This window comes from Aphis gossypii, chromosome 3 (assembly GCF_020184175.1).
Source record: "Aphis gossypii isolate Hap1 chromosome 3, ASM2018417v2, whole genome shotgun sequence".
NCBI lineage: Eukaryota > Metazoa > Arthropoda > Insecta > Hemiptera > Aphididae > Aphis > Aphis gossypii.
This window is the reverse complement of record NC_065532.1, coordinates 37,054,761-37,075,749: the sequence shown is the minus strand read 5'-3', so window position 1 is coordinate 37,075,749 and position 20,989 is coordinate 37,054,761. Positions and strand designations below refer to the sequence as shown.

General features: G+C 25.3%; 2 protein-coding genes across 3 annotated transcripts; one reads left to right on the top strand and one right to left on the bottom strand.

The window, feature by feature from the left end:
* Nucleotides 1-886: 886 nt before the first annotated feature.
* Nucleotides 887-6,511, bottom strand: LOC114122147 (cytochrome P450 4C1-like). Its single transcript, XM_027984718.2, has 13 exons — nt 6,373-6,511; nt 5,363-5,571; nt 5,191-5,300; nt 4,464-4,554; nt 4,039-4,227; nt 3,912-3,981; nt 3,719-3,845; nt 3,564-3,648; nt 3,385-3,491; nt 3,246-3,314; nt 2,227-2,395; nt 1,680-1,865; nt 887-1,588 (listed from the first exon to the last, which is right to left on the bottom strand). The coding sequence occupies exons 2-13, from the start codon at nt 5,568-5,570 to the stop codon at nt 1,410-1,412; spliced, it is 1,590 nt and encodes a 529-aa protein (XP_027840519.2). The 5' UTR covers nt 5,571; nt 6,373-6,511; the 3' UTR covers nt 887-1,409.
* Nucleotides 6,512-9,701: 3,190 nt separating this feature from the next.
* On the top strand, nt 9,702-20,964 carry LOC114122098 (CD109 antigen). 2 transcript variants are annotated; one of them, XM_027984662.2, is made up of 28 exons: nt 9,702-9,928; nt 10,681-10,881; nt 10,962-11,142; nt 11,220-11,388; nt 11,465-11,577; nt 11,642-11,782; nt 11,848-12,030; nt 12,116-12,190; nt 12,333-12,557; nt 12,651-12,837; nt 12,907-13,082; nt 13,726-13,980; nt 14,486-14,635; nt 14,697-14,836; nt 14,954-15,117; nt 15,594-15,817; nt 15,884-16,060; nt 16,122-16,304; nt 16,380-16,616; nt 16,683-16,867; nt 16,926-17,028; nt 17,107-17,313; nt 17,380-17,566; nt 18,461-18,852; nt 18,915-19,108; nt 19,163-19,337; nt 19,411-19,516; nt 19,604-20,964. In XM_027984662.2, exons 2-28 carry the CDS (start codon nt 10,691-10,693, stop codon nt 19,789-19,791), a joined length of 4,908 nt encoding a protein of 1,635 aa, XP_027840463.1. In that variant the 5' UTR covers nt 9,702-9,928; nt 10,681-10,690; the 3' UTR covers nt 19,792-20,964. The 2 variants fall into 2 exon arrangements, with proteins under 2 accessions (XP_027840463.1, XP_027840462.1); XM_027984661.2 differs by lacking the exon at nt 9,702-9,928 and adding an exon at nt 10,480-10,532.
* Nucleotides 20,965-20,989: the final 25 nt, after the last annotated feature.

The following is a 20,989-nucleotide window of genomic DNA, read 5'->3' as shown; positions in this document are numbered from 1 at the left end:
AAATTAAAATGCTTTTGAAGCTTTAGTATAATTATTACAAACATAATTAATGCACTCAGAGAATAATAAAGAAGAAAATATTATACTTAAGTCATTATAAGTTTTAAAATTAACAGATGAAATGAGATTGATTTATATTTACAAGAATACATTCATACATTTAAAATAAAATAGATTTATTTAAAAAAAAAAAATAACTTAAATAATTATTAATTTTTAAAATTAAATTAATTAATTAAATAAATTAAAAGATAATTAATAAACAGTTGAGATAAAATAAATAATAAAAAAAAATTAATCAAATTCCAAATTTCTGGTAGCACAGTATTATATAGTAGATAGGTATCTACAATAATCACTGAGCTAAATTTAATTTACTAAATAATGTATATATAAAACAAATTTTTTTATTTAATTCAGTGGCTGACGGCTGTATAATATTGAATACGTTTCGTAGTTACTATATAGTTTCGTTGTTCCCTTGCAGTACCTGGACGCCGCGTGGCATCAACGCCATCAACAGTCAACACTGGTTCGAAACACTCGCCAATTGGCGGGCTCTTCATTAAAGGTAATTGTAATATTAATTTAAATGACTATATAGTTACGTTTATTATGACATTGAACAGTTCAATTTATAAAAAAATATAAGTTTTATTTAACTTATGTTGTAATAATTAAGTTTCTAAAAATAATAGTAAAAATACTATACTCGCATTATAATTTCAAAATCTGCATAGTATTCGTACATATTTAACACACTAAAATAATCGTGTTAATTAATATGAAAATTATAATATTTTTAATGTAGAGCGGAGAAATGTAAGTTTTTAAATCACGAAAAATATATTAAATTTAATACAATATGGAAGGAATTAAAATCGTGTTTATCGTATACTTATATTACATGTCATAAAGTTAAAATTTAAAAAAAAATAACTATTTGTACGTTGTGTGACCAAACACCAAAAGAAAAGCTTTTTCTATAAATATGTCAATAAGTATCATTTAAAAAACAGCATTATGCAGTGTACTCTCGATTATCCGCGGAATAGGATGGCTTGACATCCATGGATAAGCGAATTCCACAAAATTAAAATTAAAATTCAAACGAAAATTTTATAATTACATATATTATGTATTATTAAAAAAAAAAAATCATGTAGTTTTAAATATTATTTTAGGAAAATTAAATTAGAACATGTTTAATTTTTATTTTAACATTCAAATAATATTATGAAAATATTTTAAACTTTATACCTAACTATATTATAATTTGTGTATACATTATAAATATAATTCGATTTAGTAGATTATTTCCCAGAAGACCACGGATAATCAATATACTGCATTCTATTAATATAGTAATAAATTGATTTATAATTATTAGTCATTTAAACGTTTTAATTTCATTTTTTCATTGATTTCCTAGTTCGTGTTCGAATAGTTACAGGATAACCATTAGCACTTCTCAATAACAAGTCTAATTTTAATTTTATGTCGTCAAATGTATAATCCGTATGCACACTGAAGTTTCGCAAAAATGTAGATACTAAAACTTTCATTGACAGCATAGCATATTTAGATCCTATAGATAAATATATTATATAGTTAAATAAAATAAGTTCAATGAACAGGGATCAAAATATGTTCTTAGATGTTTTCTAATGATTTCTTACCTATACAACCTCTTGGACCACCGCTAAAACCTAAAAAACTATACTTATGTCGTTTTGCAATATTTTCAGGAGCAAAGTTTTCCGGATCAAAGCTATTAGGATTTGGATACGAAAGCGAATTACGATGAGTGGCTAATGGACATATGTAACATGTAGATCCTTTTGGCAGAACAATATTATCTGAAACTAAAAAATATAATATTTTTTACTTGATTAGTGACTTAAGTGTACAGTATTTTGGAGTATATATGAAGGTATCTAGTAGAATATTTTAGAAGAACTTATATTCAAAAATTTAGTGTGAACAATTTGATAATGTTAAAACAACTATTTTGAAATTTTGATTTTTTAATATAAATCAACTCGCATACATATATTTTTTGGCATTGACAACATTTGTAATTAATTTAAATTTCAAAATATCTTATACCTACATAAAAATTTCCACTTAATAATAAAATTTACTAATAATAATTTATATAAAACATACATGTGAATACGTGATCTAGATTTATTTTAAAATTTTGGTTTTTAGTTATTAACTCACCAATTTTAACATCATCTTGAAGTTCTCTAAGTAATATGGGTAATACTGGAAATAATCGAAGTGTTTCCATTAACACTTGATCTAAATATACAAGTTTATATGAATCTACAATAGTAATTGTTTGGTCTCCATCTCCTAATACGTCACAAATTTCATCATAAACTTTATCCTAAAATTCAAACAATGTATATAAAAAATTATCACATACCTATGTTAGTTTTTTTTAATGCAATAAACTTTCTATTAGAAAACGTTCATAGTTTTTGTTGAAGAAAATATTAATGACAAGTTTTATATATATTTCCCAGCAATGTTATAAAATATAATATAATTTATTTTTAAAAAAGAAGATAATTTTTATGTAAAAGCTAATTTCAAGATTTGATATATTCATCAAATATTCTTATTTATATAAGTATTTACTAATTATGAAATAAATAATAATGATAAAAAATGTCGATTCTTATGTAGTTATGTCTGTGCTATTTATATAAATATATTACTCGTAGAAATTCAAAACTTTTCGTTTATATCTATTAAAAAATAATCTATATAATAATACTTAATGTAGCCCTTAATTATTATTTGCAAATTTGCAATATATAATAAAAAGTTTTCGAAATATTTTGTTTAATTTTAAGCTTTTTACTGTTTATACCGTACAACGCCTGACATAGTAGGTATTAATAATAAAATAAGTTTTTATAATTATAGCAGTAAATAGGTACAATATGTAATAAAATAATAAATATACTAATGAAACTAATAGTAATATATACATATATTTATACTATAAAGGTTGATCCTGACAGATCTTCACCATACTCAAAATTGTTTTCAGTTTACAATGATTTATCATTAAATTCAAATTTCACACATCAATTACCATAACGTATCCTTGACACCCAAGTATGTATATTGTATATACAGTACAAAGATTACCTACTTTCCAACTTTTTTTTAAAGATCAACTTTATTAAATCAATTTGTTTGATAACTTAGTAAAGATAATCACTCACTTGAATATCCGGGTAAATGGCTAATAGTAAAAGACAAAAACAAAGTGTTATGGCACTGGTTTCACTACCCTATAATTCAACATGTAAGTATTTTATGAGTATTTGCTTATTTTATATACAAGTATTTGTGCTTACTTACACCTATCATCATGGTCACAACTTCATCTCGAAAATCATCGTCAGAGAAATTAGCACCAGCTTCGTTCAATTCAAATAATGTATCCAAAAATACTTTTGAATGTTTTTCTAAATAATACAAAAAAAAAAAACAAAAATTAATTAGTTACGTTTATTTATTTACAATTCTTAATGACTCACTTTCTTTGTTAGTATCGTCTATGATGACACTTGATTCATTTTCTATTTTTTTCTGTTCAAATGCTTCTTTTTTTTCCCGGATCATCTAACATTTTAAAATACTATTATATTTTGCTTTACATTTTTAATTCTTTAAACTACAGTTTAAAACGTACTTTTAACGGTAATTTGTATAGGTTATTAAATACATTGGAATCCCCTTTTAGTTTTAGATATAATGAAAACATAATATTTGGATATAACCACGGTTTTACTACCCTTAAAAAATCCAATTCTGATGCTCTAAATATGAAAAATATATGAATACATTTTAATTTAGGTATACATTTAAGAATATTTCTTGTATACCTTATCATTGCTTTCTCGAATTCAGAACCACATTGTGATTGATTATCAAGATTGTAACCCATCGCATTTTCTAAAATTCAGATAATTATTAAACAATGTTTTCAAATATTTGATTTGTTTTACTTACGACAAATTAAACTAAGAGTAGTAGGTGCAATGTAGTCCCATAGGTCAAATGATTGAGTTTTATTCAACTCGCTTTTTAAATTTTTTATAAGAATTTTATTCTTTTCGTGAAACACAGGAAAAAATTCACTTAGAAGGCTGGAATTAAACGAAGGTGTAATAAGACGACGATGTATACGCCATTTATCAACTGTAATTATTGTTAAACATTAAATAACATATATTATTCATTAATTTAATTAAAAAGATACAATAACAATTTGTATTCTAGGTGATTTGAGTTATGTAAATAAATTTTAGGTACTTCTAGATCTGTACCATTTCTTTCTTTAAATTTGTTACTAAAATACTTAAGTTACATTCTCCATCAATAAAAATAATGTTTTATACTAATGCAAATATTCAAAGTTTTAATGACGTACAAACCTGGAGCAGTTAATAATCCTTCACCAAAAATATTTTTGATAAATTTGTAAAATCGATCTTTCTGTAAAGCCTTTGAACTATTTAACACAATCTGAAATAAATTTGGTATTTGGTTCTACATCATTAAATAAATTGTAGGTGTACAAATAGTAATAAACTTTTATTATTATATCAACATTTTTTTAACGAACTATTTATAACTTTTAATAATTAGACAATTAATTAAGAAGTTAGATACATATCTTAAGTGATTATTATATAATTATATTATATATTTAATATATAGTAATTATTAATTACTAATTACAGTAAAGGGTAAAACTCGCTTAATACGCTTTTCCGTATAAGACGCTGTTTTCCATCATCGGTCCCTATAGAATATAGATCATCTGTTATGACTTATGACGCTCGGTTTTTATCAATCGGCTATCGCATAAGATAAAACGCACTTTTGTTCAACAGATTATCAATAGTATAATTGTTGAGAATAATTACAGTGATATTTTATTACTTTTACCACCAAGTACCTAATGAATAAGGTGACTAAATTTATTATTACAATTACCTATCTTACCCGAAAATATTAATAATATGAAAATATGAGTACCTATCCTTTTTTTTATACACTTACTGTTTTCAAAAAATATATTAATACCATACCTTATATTATAACCTTATTAAATGTGTTATACCTAGTATGCTTAGTATTGTAATAAAAAATAATTACTTGTACATCTTCTGGCTTAATAATAACTATCCCTAAATATGGACCCAACCAAATTTTAAAAGGTCCTGGACTATAATCCTTGATTATTTTAAGTATACTATCCATGAGCTCTGAAAATAATAGTTAAATAATATATTCATCATACTATGTTTAAATGTCTTATTTCTCTCACTTTGTGGTGTTCCAATAAACTGGAGTGCTGAGCCAATAATTGGATATGCTGGTGGTCCTTTCAAACTTGATGCTAGTTTATCAAAATGTCTGCGGTTCCATTTGTAGCGACACCACAAAATAACAAAAAAACTTAATATGATTGGATAAGCAATTACCTCAGGCATTGTCAATCGAAATCCATTCACTGATTGTATTATTGCTTCCATTCTTAAAATTATTATTTATTACTCATTATACAAATAGAGATAAATAAAGAGAGTATTAATAAATCTCTTCATCGATGTATACCTAATTAATATTGATTACCAACTTATTTATAGTATACTAATATTAAACTAATTATAGTAGGACATGGTATTATAAAAATCTGCGATATTACCTTATAATTCATTTTAAGGATTAAAATATTACATACACTATAAAGAGTATAGAAACTAGGGAAACTATAATTATAGCCTTATAAGCCTTATATAGGTTAAAGGTTTATTTTATTTGAAGAAATATTATGGTTTTTTTTTAGTATTTACTTCGTTAACTTTAAAATATAAGCTATACATACGCTGTTAAAAGTAATTTATAGTAATCTGCAGTATTAAATATACATGTACTATATATGGCCTATATCTAGTTTAGGTTGTTAAGTAGTTTAAAATATACAAAAAAAAACGATACCGCAAAAATATATTATTCTATAATATTTCAATTTACAATAGTATAAAGTACATGAGTACATCCATCATACACGGAAAAAAAGTATTACAAATTTAAGTATAATTTTAATATAAAAAATTGTCCAATTATCTACTCTCGCTCCATATTGTACATAATAATGATACTGTGGTAATACTAAATTGACGTGATAGACGTTTTCTTAAAATGAAACGAAATTTTAAATTATTGATTTGTGACTTATTAGATTTAATTAAAATAATAAAATATTTTATTTAAATCTAGTTATTTTGATAAATACACTATATTTATTTTAATAATATTTTCAAATAATATTACCTATAACGGCTATAACATTCAACTTGTATCCGCAAACATCACAATGATAGTGAATGACTGTTAGAAAAATGTAGTATTAATTTAGTTAAAATCTCTCCCCACTCATGGTTATTAATTATTATTTTTTCAAATTTTAGTAATTACACATAATAACATTCATTTATTGTATTGAAACTTGTTTCTGGTTATTTAGATAATGATTTCATATTTAAACTTTACTTACAAATCGATTCAAATCCAATCCACCTTGAACAAATTTTGCAACATCGTTATTGCTAGTAATAAGTATTTAACAGGGGTAGGAGTAACACTATACATAGGCGGTAGATTTTCCGTTTTTCTATGTAAATATAGTATTTTTGTATAGATAACTTGTAAAATAAATTAATGCTGTGAAGATTATTATTGTAGGTATAGCCACAAGGCATTCATTTTATTATAAAATGTATTTAAATAGGTAATTTAAGTATTGCACGTAAGCATATGACATTCATTTTTGGAGCTTATACCTACCTATAAGCAGTAAAAAGTGTGCAAAAAGTGTCAAATAAATTTAACTCTCTTATATTATATAGGTAGGTATAGTAATCCCCATTATATTAACAAAATGTATCATATAGATCAGTGTTTCTCAACCTGATGATCACCTTAACTAGGGGTCACGTAGGCCAAAACTATAAAACGATAGTTAAAAAAATAAACATTTTTATTGGATAAAAAAATACTTAGGTATACCTGCAACAAGTTTAAATTAGGTACTACACGTTGTGTTTATAAATGGTAGGTATATTTTCTTTGGTACATTAATTAAAAACCTTTATTGAAAAATTAATAATTTTTATGAAGATTTCAAATTTTAAAAATCTTCAATTGTAAAACAGATTAACATTAGGTACGTTCAAATCAGTTAATACGTAATGCTTTTTATTTCGTTGATTAATATAATAAATGATAATATTAAATACCAACACCAATATTCTATGCTAAAATTGAAGTGTTTTCGTGACACCCTACAACACTTATGTCTGTTAATACTGTCCGTTTTTTAGATTCTGAACAGAGTGATGAATGTATTGATGTGTGTACAGCATAAATAGTCGAAATAATGCTTCAATTTAAAACTTCGGAGTTGGTTTCCGATGGCAAAGTGAATACCCTTGGAGCATTATAGAGGTTAAAAGTAAACATTTTCCAACAGTTTTAAAAAAAATCGAGAAAAACAAAAAAAAAGTGACGGAAAAACGGGAATCTTTACGCAAAACCAGTTTTCGACCAAATCGATTTTTTTAAATGGTTGTAACTTAAAAACTCGAAGTCGAGTCAAAATACTTGAAAATTTAATATAAAGTTCCTCATAAGTTATTCTTATAATGATTAAAATTTTTAAGGATACATAGGTAAGCACAATTTTTTTTATTAGCATTTTAAATTCAAAAATTGACAACAATTCGTCAAAATCCTGAATATTTGTAAATTATTTTGTAGGTATAATTCAAAAAAAATTATTGCACTAGTAGCTAAGAGTTGAAAATTTAATACAAGATTTTACATAAGTTTAGTTTACAATAATTATAAAAGAACTTAAATGTTGGTGTATTCAGGCCATTAAAACATAAACCACCCTTTTCACCAACTACTGGAAATTATATCCTAGGCTGACAAATCATCTTAGTTTAGAATCGTTTTTCGTATACAATGATACATATCATTTGATTCATATTTAACATTCCTATAATATATAGTATGTAGGTAATGATCCATACGGCACCTAGTGTATAGCAGAACGGTATCCACTTATCCGCTTTTTTACAAATACAATTATATATTTTGAAGTTTTTTTGTTTGTATAAGTTACATTATAATATCATAAAAAACATACTGTATTTAAACTACGATTGTACAAATAAATATTAAATTTGATCAAGATTTTTAAACTGATTTATATTTTATGAAAAAAAACACCATTAGTAAATAAATTCATAAAAAATTATCTTGTATGTTCAATGAAAGCTCGCTCGCCGCTCACTAAGGAGTAAGATAAATGATAATGCATACCAAAAATCTTTAACCAATAGCCATTCTTATCCTATTTAATCATTCTTTATCTATTATCTGTGATTTACCTAAGATTTGAATTTAATGGTTAAAACAATATTAAAATTTTAAAAACCGTCCTCCTCGCACATAATGTCTATACCTGCCTTACTCTCAACTCATAAAACACCAATTAACTAATAAATCTAAACTTGTTAATACAATTTTATTTTACGATTGTGAATTGTGATTCGCAATAAAATCTTATAAAAGTGTTTCTTGGTTGGTTCCGAAAAAGTTAAGAATCATTAATGTATAATAAGTAACAAATAACGATTATAACAATTATTAAACAACTCCCAAGTGAAACGGATGGATTAGCCGAACAAGACTTAAAAGATTTAATGTGTAGTGATGACGCAGGTTTGTAATGTGCAAATACATGTAAAATATACTTAATAAACAAGAGAAAACGGTAAAACCAAAATAATGGCGAATACGATGTTGTAAAATAATTAACAAATGAAGCAATAGTGCAATAGAATAATTGATTAGGTATAAATTATATTAATAACAATAATAGGTAATAGTTTTCTTGCTTAACGAATAATGTAGGATGTAGGTACCTAACATAAACAATAATCTTGTATTATTATAAATCATAAAATGGCTATTTGTGCAACTCCTCTTAAGAAAAACTGTTCGTTGTGAAATTGTAAGTAATAGCACGAAATAGATTAAATCTATTATTAATTCTTTATATATTTAATCTATATTCTGTGGTAATAGCCAAGGGCATCCGCAGTGGTGAGGGGGGGGGGGGTGGAAGCACGGCCTCCCCCGGCCAGTGAGTAAATAATAATAATAATAATAATAATTTGTTTAAACTTCCGATGTCTTATATTTTATTTATGGTAAGTTTATTGTTTTTTAGATCCCCCCCTATATTTAACCACAGAGAAAACTTTCTGCGGTCGGCCTTAGTAATAGCATTGATTAAACACATATTATAATATATAAATATGTAATAATAATAATAATAATATGTATAATCATAAATATAAAATACCAACAATAGAAATAATAATATAATATAGTACTATAAAATTAGCTATTAAGTAGCGAGATCTGTTGGTCTCATTTGTGAACCCCAATATGAAAGAATATTAGAAATAATTCGCTAGAGGTCGCTGCGCGAATATTTTGTTTTGTTATCATAATATTCAAATGAACACCTGGGCGGGGCTAATACACCAATGTTCATCGAATAACTACACCGGACGCTAGCCCATAGTATGTGACAGGTTACGTTAAATATTTTTGTTAGTAAATAAGTTTATTGTAAATTCCGTCTCGTGCGCGTTTTGCGCTTAATTAGTAATTTTTTTTTAAGTTTTAGTATACGGTTTTGTGTGATATTGTTTTTAGTTTCTAGATATTTACAAGTCCATTTCTAAGTGTTGCTTTTTATTGCTTTTAATATGCAGTGTATGATAACTCGTTAATGGAATTTAAATCTAAGGTATTTATCATGTTTGGGCGTATACCTTTTGTAGTTCGATTGTTGTAATTATAAACGAACGATGTGTTTAATTTTAACTGTAAGGCATATATGGTTTTAATTTTCATTGTCGATGCTCTGAATTTATGATTTGCATTTTAATGGATCATACAAATTAATTTAACACGTTATTGTAGTAGGTATAGGTATAGTACAATACACCTGTATTTCTGTCCAATACACATATTTATAAATGTTATGTTTTCATTTCATTATAATTTGTAAGATTAATGTAAATTATTAAAGATTTAATTTCAACTGGAAAATATATTATTTTTTAATGTTTCTTGTGATAGCATTTTTTCAACATATCAACTACCTGTTGATTTATTTTCATAAGATAACTGAGTTTACATAAATTTAAACATGTCTACTTATATGATTATGATTCAAGTTACCATTTTACTAATATACTTAATAAATTAGTGTTTAAAGCTTGCCATAATATTTTTATAGAAACGTACAGTTTTAACATTTATTTATATCGATATTTAGTTGGAGTCGGTTGCTTGTTAGTTGAAAGTAGCATGTTATTAGTAAACAAAGTGACAAATGTGCCTAATCGGTACGGTTCATAAATACATCGATCTGGTGGTTTTTATTTAATTATTTATTGTGTTTTTCTTATCTATATTTTAATATGAGATATTAATAAAGTTATAATTAGGCATAATATGTTTAAATTAATAGTTCTATTTATTGTATACTTTCAGATTTTCCAAAATGAAGTCTATTTATCTGATACTTATTTTAATTTTAAAACTTTCTGTGGGACAAGACTATATTTCACCATCATACAAAGTTCCTCAAGAAAATGATTTTGTTCGTACTACAAAATCACAAAATGATAAATCATACAATAATTTGTATGATTGGAAAAATAATTACGATAATAACATAATCATTCCTGATGCGTAAGCAATTTTTATTATTTAGTGTTTATAATGTAGAAATGGAAAATTATTATATTCGTTTTAATTTTTGATCTTTTTAGGAATTATTTTGTGGTTGCAAGTCGAATGGTTAGACCAGGTCAAGTGTATAAGGTTGCAGTTACTGTTTATAAAGCTAAACAACCAATTTCTGTTAGAGCTTCAATTCAAAGAAATGGAGTTGAATTAGCTTCTGACACAAGTTTAATTAAAGAAGGGATCCAAGAAACATTATTGTTATTGGTTAGAATCAATATTAAATTTTTTTTTCAAATCTCTGAAGAAAATGTGATCTGTTATATTTCTATTGCTACATTTAGGTTCCAGCTACAAGTGTTACTGGCGATTATAAACTAAGAGTAGAGGGATTATATGATGGAATAATTGGTGGATATGCATTTAATAACGAAACTCGACTAAATTTTTCTCAACGATCTATGACCATATTTATACAAACTGATAAACCAATATACAAACAATCTGATATTGGTATGTACATTTTGAATGGATATTAAACATTTTAAATTTAGATGATGTAAATAAATGTAAATGATATTAATTTTAGTATATTTCCGAGCAATTCCAATTAATACAGAATTAAAAGCTTTTGATAATCCTGTTGATGTATACATCCTCGATCCAAATCGCTATATTATGAGACGTTGGCTTTCAAGACAAGTATATAACTATATAAATTCTAGTACTTATTTACATTTTTTTACTAATTTTTTTTTACTTATAGTCCAACTTTGGATGTGTAAGTTTAAATTATGAAATGTCTGATCAGCCTGTATTTGGAGAATGGACCATTCAGGTGGTAGCTCAAGGGCAGATTGAAGAAGTTACATTTTTAGTAGAAGAATATTATCAAACTCGTTTTGAGGTATATTTCATTTATTTTATAATTAATACTTTAATAATAAATTATTAATTTATTAAATTTATCAGGTTAATGTTACAATGGCTGCTTATTTTCTCGATTCGGATAAATACTTAAGTGGCTATGTAATGGCGAATTACACTAGTGGAGGACCTGTAAAAGGAAATCTAACTTTAAAAGCAACGATTCGACCACTCAAAAATGGGTTTAAAAATTATGATGGTCCTGTAATTGAAAAATATTTGAGTTTTGTAAGCTAAACTAATAATTGTTTATATAATTCTAAAAAGTAATTGAATACTATTATATTTAAAATTGCCTACACTTTTCTTGCAGGATGAAGAGCGCCCTTCTTGGTATCCTAAGCAATCTGAATATTCAAGAATAAATCAAATACCACATCTACAATGGGTTAGTGTTTTAATTGACATATTGAAATATTGATATAGTTCATTTTAAATTTTAATACATTTAAAGACATTTAATATTCATCATTTAAATTAGTATTTAATTTTTTAACTCATAATGATTATTTTAATATTTTTATTTTCAGTTTTATGGTGTTTATAAGTTCAGATATCCTTTAAGTGAGTTGCAACAATTAGTTTCTACTTTAGAAGAGACTGAAGTAACTATAACAGCCACAGTTGGAGAAAGATATTTAAATGAAATTGTTGAAGGATATTCAACTGCAAGGTTTTTTAACTCTTCAGTTAGAGTTTCATTTTTGGGTGGTTCTCCTCAAGTTTTCAAACCAGCTATGCCATTTTCTGTTTATGTAAGTATAATAATTATTATTTATTTTAATAATTGTTTCTGTTATAGTACTTTCATTTATTTTTATTAACAAAATATAAACATCATTTATTAGATTACTGTTTCTCATCATGATGGATCACCATTGGATAGATACAGATTGTTGCTTGGTCGTTTAGATATGTCTGCTGAAGTAATGATGAAATCTGGTGGTCGTAGGACTATAGATACTAGAATGTTAAAAATGTCTACAGATCATGAAGGAGTATTCGAAATGAAATTATATTTACGTACAGAATTAGGTAAATCTTATATAAATAAAATTTATAAGCATTTAAAATAAATATATATACTATTTAATCATTGTTTAGGTCTTGAAACTGATAAACGTGCTTCAGAAGTATTAAAAGATATTGAATCAATGAAAATATATGCATCATTTAAAGATATGTATGGTGAACGATCAACTTCAGAATTACTTTTATTTACTCATTATTCACCTAGCCAACATCATCTTAAAGTTTGGACTTCAACTAAAGATGCTAAGGTATTATTATAATTTAATATTTATTATCCATACACTATTTTATAAATTAATTTCAAGCTATGCGTATAAGAACTAATTGCTTACCAATAATATTTTTTTAAATTTTTGATTATGACTTATGCGCTATCGTATTGAAAAACTTAAATAAAAGTGAAAAATACTTTAAAGAATTTTTTGGTATAACCTTATATTAAAATAAACAAGTAATCAATAGAAAAAAAATGTAGTAAAAAAATGAGTGTGCATAAGTATTGGGGCCCTTGAAATTATAATTGAATTAGGGAGAGAATGAAAAAAATCAATCGACGCTTTAATCCACTCGGCTACTCTAAAATACTAAAATAGTTTTTTATTTTTTTTTATTTAATTAATTTTGAACTAAATTATTCTTAATAGTAATATATATTATTCAATTAATTTTTTTTTTTTTTCATTCACATGTACAATATAAATATTGTTCAAATGCTCATACCAAAAAAAAATATATCAATTACTATTGAATGCTATCTTGATCATTAAATTTAAACACAATACCACTTGTCACAAAGTGAAAAAAAAAAAAAGATATGTCTATTAGTTTCATTATCTTGTCCGATTTGTTTTTGACATTCTATTTTTACTGACTTTTATTTGTAATTTAAAGGTTGGACAGTTTATAGTGTTCCATGTACAAAGCAATTACTATTTGGAATCATTTGATTATATCCTGCTCTCAAAAGGTTTGATATTAGTAACTGGACACGAAGTTACACACGCTTCAACAATCCGAACATTTGCTGTTACTTTATCCGCTGAAATGGCACCAGCTGCTACTATTTTGGTGTATCATGTTGGTAAATTTGGGGATGTAGTTGCAGATAGCTTAACTTTTCCAGTGAACGGAATTTCAAGAAATAATGTGAGTTTAAAAAATATCATTAAAAATAGTTGTAAGCCTGGCAGTATACATGGACATTTTCTTTATGTATAATCATTAAAACAATTTATGTGAAACGAGTTATATATTCTATAAAAAAATTTATATTTCTAATAATTTTAATAGTATATAATTTGTAACTTAACTAATGGAAATCATTTATGTGGACAAAAAAATTTATGTGTAAGTTTAACAACTTACGTTTATTACGGTAACTCATCTACATTTTTTAGTACAAAATTAATACAATATCTTATACTTTTTGGGGAAAGATATGTTTAAATGTTTGTATTATTAAAATTTCTTATGTGTATAAAATGTAATGTGTATTATTATCTTATAAATGTATATATATTAAATATATTTAAATTATATTATAATATATTATTATTTCAATTTATAATTTATACATATATAAATACTAATCAAATTTATAGTTTTTTTCTACTACTAAAAGTTCTTATTATAATATATTATATCATTACAGTTTACTGTTTTTATCAATAATCGTAAAAGCAGAAGTGGGGAAAAGGTTGAAGTAGCAGTATATGGCGAACCTGGAGCTTATGTTGGATTATCTAGTTTAGATTATCCATTCTATGGTCTACAAGCAGGAAATGAATTAACATACGCTAAAGTAAAATTTGTAATATAGTTTAAAAATTATATTTTGTAATAATTTATATATTGAAACTTAGATTTTGACTAAAATGGAAAGGTTTGATGAGGATACAAATGGTACAATTATGCATACATGGCTTTCTCATGAAGGTTCTCCTGATGAAATAGTTTATTTTCCATCATCTACTTTTGGGATAGATGCTAACCGTACATTTGAGTAAGTATACTAATAAAATACTAATTATAGATAATTATATTTATTAATTTGATATACTTATTAAAATTATTATTGAAAATCTATACTATTTAATATTTATAATGCTTTTCTTTTTAGATTTGCTGGTGTAGTTGTATTTACTGATGTTATTCTACCAAGGCGAATTACTTTATGTAACCAAACTCTAGGATATGCTGAATGTCTTAGCGGTCGCTGTTATTTGGCTAATAGAAAATGTGATGGTCATTTTGATTGTGATGATGGCACTGATGAAGCACTATGTAAGCTTATAATATTGAAATATTATAATGGTCCAAATCTGATTATTTCATTATATTCAACATAAAAACATACAAATTTAATTATAATTTAAAAAAAAAAATTGAAATTTTTAGTTAGACTATCACAGTTTGAAAAAGTAATTTTTTTTTTTTTTACTTCTGATTGAAAAATAATCATTGTTAGTTATATGCGATTATTATGATCCTTATCATACTCAGGTAATCGAATCATTTTGCTAATTTCAACTTCTGGTTTTTTTATTTTTTTACCATTATTTTTATTCATTGTAAGTATATATTTCTAAGGCTATTTTAAATTATTTTAGGATCTATGTTCACATTCTAAAACTATAAAATTTAATTAAAAATATTATAATCAATTGCAGTATTTTTGTATTTTTAAAATACTCTTATGTTAATTGTGTTAAAAAATGTTTTAATTAATACTATAACTTTTTATTTCTCATATGTTATAGGCCCATTGTATAATCGTACAGAATTTAATAACTTTCGAAAGTTCCGTTACAATCATCTACAAAGACATTATGATAATGTATGGATGTGGCGAGATATTAATATCGGACCTCATGGGCGATTCATATTTGATTTAGATGTACCTCATCGACCTGCTAATTGGATGATTACTGCATTTAGTTTAAGTCCTTCTAAAGGTTTTGGCATGATTAAAAAGCCTATTGAAGTAAGTAGTTAATCACTTATAATATAGTATTAATATTATTAATAAAAAAAATTATTTGGTTTACAGTATATTGGGGTGTTACCATTTTTCATGAATGTTGAAATGCCTACACATTGTAAAGAAGGTGAACAGATTGGAATTCGTGTTACTGTTTTTAACTATATGTGCAGTAGTGTTGAAGCTGTTGTTGTTTTATTTGATTCTGATGCGTATAAATTTGTTCATGTTGAAGAAGATGGAATAGTATGAAATATATATAATATAATGTTTGCTTATTTGGTAACTTTTTTTTCTATGTTCTAAGGTAAACTCATATAATCCTAGAACATCTCATGGTGATCATCAATTTTTCGTTTATATTAAAGCCCAAGATGCAGAAACTGTTTATCTACCTGTGGTACCTACAAAACTTGGTGATATTACTATAAATATTGAGGCTACTACACTTATAGCTAGTGATCGAGTGACAAGAAATTTACATGTTGATGTATGATCATTTTTTAATTGTTAATATTAATCATTTATTTTTTTATTAAAAAATATAATTCTATCTTTTTTATAGTCTGATGGAGTGCCTCAATACCGACATCAATCAATGATCTTAGATCTTAGTAACAGAGCTTATGTTTTCCAATATTTGCATGTAAATGTAACTGAAACTCCAATTATACCATACAGTATAGATCGTTACTATGTTTATGGGTCAAACAAAGCTCATGTTTCATTAGTTGGAGATGTTGTTGGACCAATTTTCCCCACCATGCCTGTTAATGCAACATCTTTGCTTAATTTACCCATGGTAATATTTAATATATTATTAGTATTTAGCACTGATTAAATTGATTATTCAATTTTTAATTATCAGGATGCTGCTGAACAAACAATGTTTAGTTTTGCTGCTAATTTATATACAACAATTTATATGAGATATGCAAATCAACGAGATCGAACACTGGAGAAACAATCATTCTATCATTTGAATATTGGATATCAGCGTATGTTGTCATTTATGAACAAAGATGGATCATTTAGTCTTTTCAGAAGTGATTGGTAGGTGATTCTTCTTTTGTGATTTTTTATTCTTCTAATATTAAATTTATAATTTTAGGAATATGTCTTATCCAAGTGTATGGTTGACTTCATATTGTGCTAGAGTATTCCAAGAAGCAAATTTTTATGAGTGGGAAAATTTCATATTTATTGATCCACAAGTAATTAATAAATATTTTTTAAAAGAATATTATTAAAAACATTAATTATATACCAATATTAAATTATTTAATCATCAGGTAATTTCAAAAGCTTTAATGTGGGTACTAAAACATCAAACTGAAGAAGGTTCATTTTATGATGTGACATGGTTTCCTGATCGTAAAGTTAATAGTTCCATGCACAGATCTATTTTATTTGGAGGAAATAGACAACAAAGATTTTCTAATATATCATTAACTGCTCAAGTTCTCATAACATTAACAAATGCAAAAGATCTATCAGGGGTTGGTTAATATTTATTTAATATTTATTTTAATTGAATTCTTATTTATTCTTTTATTTTATGATAGGGTCTAGGTTCCCAATTGGCTCAAGGTGAAAGTAGAGCTGTAAAATATTTAGAAAAAAATATGAATTTATTAAATATGACTGGTGAACCATATGAAATTGCACTTGTTACTTATGCATTAATGTTAACCAAGTCATCATTTGCTGAGGTTGCATTTACCTTATTAGCTAGGCATGCTAGAAGAGAAGGTATGTTTTGTTTTTTTACTCATTTAATAATTTATAATATTTTATAGTGTTTTATTTATTTATCTAAGTTGTAAGTGGGCCTAATTACACAGATTAGTAAATACTAAATAATAACAGTTTTTAGTGAATATAATAAAATACAATATATAAATAAGATAAAATAATTATAGCTATGAATTTATTAGTTGTCATGTGTGCTTTACTGATGAATTTATGAACTTAGTATGTTTTTTACCACTTAGTTTACAACTTATTCTAAAACTTAAGTAATGATAAAGTATATTTTTTGTAAGTTTTAATCTATTATCAATATTAAGAAATATAAAAATTACATATTTAAATAATTAGGTATTGAGAAATTAAATAAAATACTTTTTTAAAATGGAAGTAGATGAAAAACCAATTTTGCTTCTTTTTTTATCCCACTCATTACGTTTGTACAAATTATTTACACTTTCACACTTATTTTAGTTGACATTATCATTGTTTGTCAAAACATATTATTAATTAAAAAATTCATTACTTATTATAAAATAAAAATGTTTTGTCAGTATGTGTGAATGTGTCACAGTAAGTTATGTACTAAGTACATACTTTTACAAAGCATTTGTTCTATCGAAGATCATAAAAAAAAAACCAATTAAAAGAGATTAAACCATATTTATTTAAAGTAATCATAAAGCAGATGAAAACAGCTGGTATAACTTGTTTGTCGGTAACCCTTTTTTATATGACCACCAAATTTGCATTTTATTTTAAAATAATTAAAATTTGGTGATATGAACAAATTGATTTTTAGTTTGTCTATGAATTTTCATAATTCTATGGTTAGGATGTTGCTTGCATAATTAGTTACTTCTATGATCAAATAACATTTATTATTGAATTTTATAGGTGGATTGATGTATTGGGGTAAAGAATTTGTACCTTTACCTCCAACAAAAATGGAGAATCAAAAACCATTTTTATTACCACGCCTGCCATATAAATATGACTCTATCAATATAGAAACAACAGCATATGCTTTACTCGTTTATGTTGCTAGAAAAGAACCTTATATTGATGATGTTGTTAAGTGGTTGAATTCGCAAAGACTAACAGATGGTGGTTGGGCCTCTACACAAGATACAGCTATTGCCATGAAAGCTTTAATTGAATATACAAACAGAAACAGACTTAGAGATGTATTTACATTGACTGTTACAGTTGAAGCTACAGCTCTTTCAGGAAAAACAAAAGTATTGAAAGTTAATAGTGCAAATATTGCTCAGTTACAAAAAATAGAGGTAAAAATAAAGTTTAAAGTATTACTCTAGTCCTAAACTTAAATTCTCCATGTATATTTTAGATTCCACAAGCTTGGGGTACTGTCAAAGTGCAAGCTAAAGGTTCAGGTTATGCTATTTTACAAATGTCTGTTCAATATAATGTTGATGTGGCAAAATTCCAAACAGCACCACCTGAACAAGCCTTTGGAATAGTAACACGTGCAGATTTTCATGGTCGCAATCAATCTCATATTACTTATCGCAGTTGTCAAAAGTATAAATAATTAAGACATAATTTATTTGAGTTACTAAATATTTTATAATTTAGATGGACTTACATGGACGAGTCTCCTAGATCAGGACTAGCTGTTTTGGATGTTGCTATTCCAACTGGATATATAGTGCAACAACAAAATTTAGACGCTTATGTATTGCAAAGAACCGTTCCAAATTTACAAAGAGCTCGATTTTTCCCTGGAAAGCTGTTGTTTTACTTTGATTATGTAACATCATTATACTTTTATATTTTTATATGCATGCCGTATAAAAATTAATATTTTTTTTATGTATTAATAGTTGGATGAATCAGAAACATGTGTTAAATTTACTGTTGAAAGATGGTATCCTGTAGCAAATATGTCACGTTATCTTCCTGTTCGTGTATATGATTATTATGCTCCTGGTATGTTTTTATTTTTATAAATCATTAAAGTTTTTTTTTCAATACATTTTACTAATTAAAATTGAAATATATGTATTTATTTTTTAGAACGATTCAACGAAACAATATTTGATGCTTTACCAACATATTTGTTGAATATTTGTGAAGTATGTGGTAGTAGCCAATGTCCTTATTGCCCAATTTTCAATAACGCCGTACAATTGTCTGTTCCAACAAAATTTATCTCTATTGTTACTATTCTCGTAGTTAACATTTACTACAATTTAATTACATAATACAATTTTATTATTAGGTGCTTTAGTTTTAATTTAAGTATTAATTAAGCACAATTTCAAAATCTAAATTTAGTAAACTAAGAAATATTTATAAAAATTGAATTAGATATTCCAAGACTGGCTAAAATATTTTTACGTCTGCTTACACTTTTTTTTTTTTTTCTGTTTGAACCGACGACCGGGAGGGAACCGCTTTCGCATTACTTCCTCCCGACGTCTGCTTACACTAAACTAATTAAAAAAAAATTATTAATGATTTTTAATAGCATGAGAGCACGTTTAATACGCATTTCTATCAAGTATCTATCAGAAATAAATTCATTGCAACATAATGGTTGTCCAAAGCCACATATTATTAATACTAAATGCTGTATTCTTAACAATGCACCATGATTTGTAATTCAACTAATTAGAAAGCCATAACTCACTGATATTTAAAAGTTAAGTTTTTTTTATTATTATATTATGATATGATACTAATATATAATCTGCAGAAGTATATAACATTGCAAAATTTGAACAAATGCTATAACTTGTAGGTTAGGTAAAATACCTTCTTTGAACAAAGTCGTAAATGCAATAAGCAATAATATAATCATTATAATCTATTATACTATTTAATATTATAATTATAATTTTAAATAAAATAATTAAAATTTCTAGTATGACCAAAAAAATTTTTTTTTCCAACTCAACACTTAATTGAATCTCATAATTTGATCAGTATTTTTTTTTTAAGTATATTTATTTTGTAGTTAAATATAATACAATTGTTAGTGTTCCATATATTTAAAAACTTAAATTAAATTATAATTTTAATGAGACACTAAAGGTATAAAATAAAAAGGTGGAACACATTTTAAAAAACATTGAAATATATTATTATAATGATATTCTTTTTTTACCTTTAATTAAATGAATGCACCTAGATAACCTGTTATTAATTTTAAAAATTTGTAATAAACTACAAAAATGTTATGACTTATTAAATTTAAATTAATTTTATACTGATTTTATACTTCAAATTAATATTAAGTTGCAACTAATGCCGTCCATTGTTACATTTTTTTTTTATATATATATATATTTGAATATTGATTTTTTTTTAAATGTATTTTAATATTTAATTGATGTATTTTGATGTAAATAAAGAAATATATGATAAAGAAATTATTTTTATTTTTTGTTTGAGTAGTTA

Coding starts and splice junctions, on each gene's coding strand:
- LOC114122147 (XM_027984718.2), bottom strand. CDS start 5,570: ATGGAAGCAATAATACAATCAGTGAATGGATTTCGATTGACAATGCCT. Junction 4,228..4,463: donor AGGATTATTAACTGCTCCAG/GTTTGTACGTCA, acceptor CAATAATTACAG/TTGATAAATGGCGTATACAT. Junction 3,982..4,038: donor TACTCTTAGTTTAATTTGTC/GTAAGTAAAACA, acceptor TCTGAATTTTAG/AAAATGCGATGGGTTACAAT.
- LOC114122098 (XM_027984661.2), top strand. CDS start 10,495: ATGTTATTAGTAAACAAAGTGACAAATGTGCCTAATCG. Junction 11,389..11,464: donor ATACAAACAATCTGATATTG/GTATGTACATTT, acceptor TATTAATTTTAG/TATATTTCCGAGCAATTCCA. Junction 15,818..15,883: donor TGATTAAAAAGCCTATTGAA/GTAAGTAGTTAA, acceptor TTTGGTTTACAG/TATATTGGGGTGTTACCATT.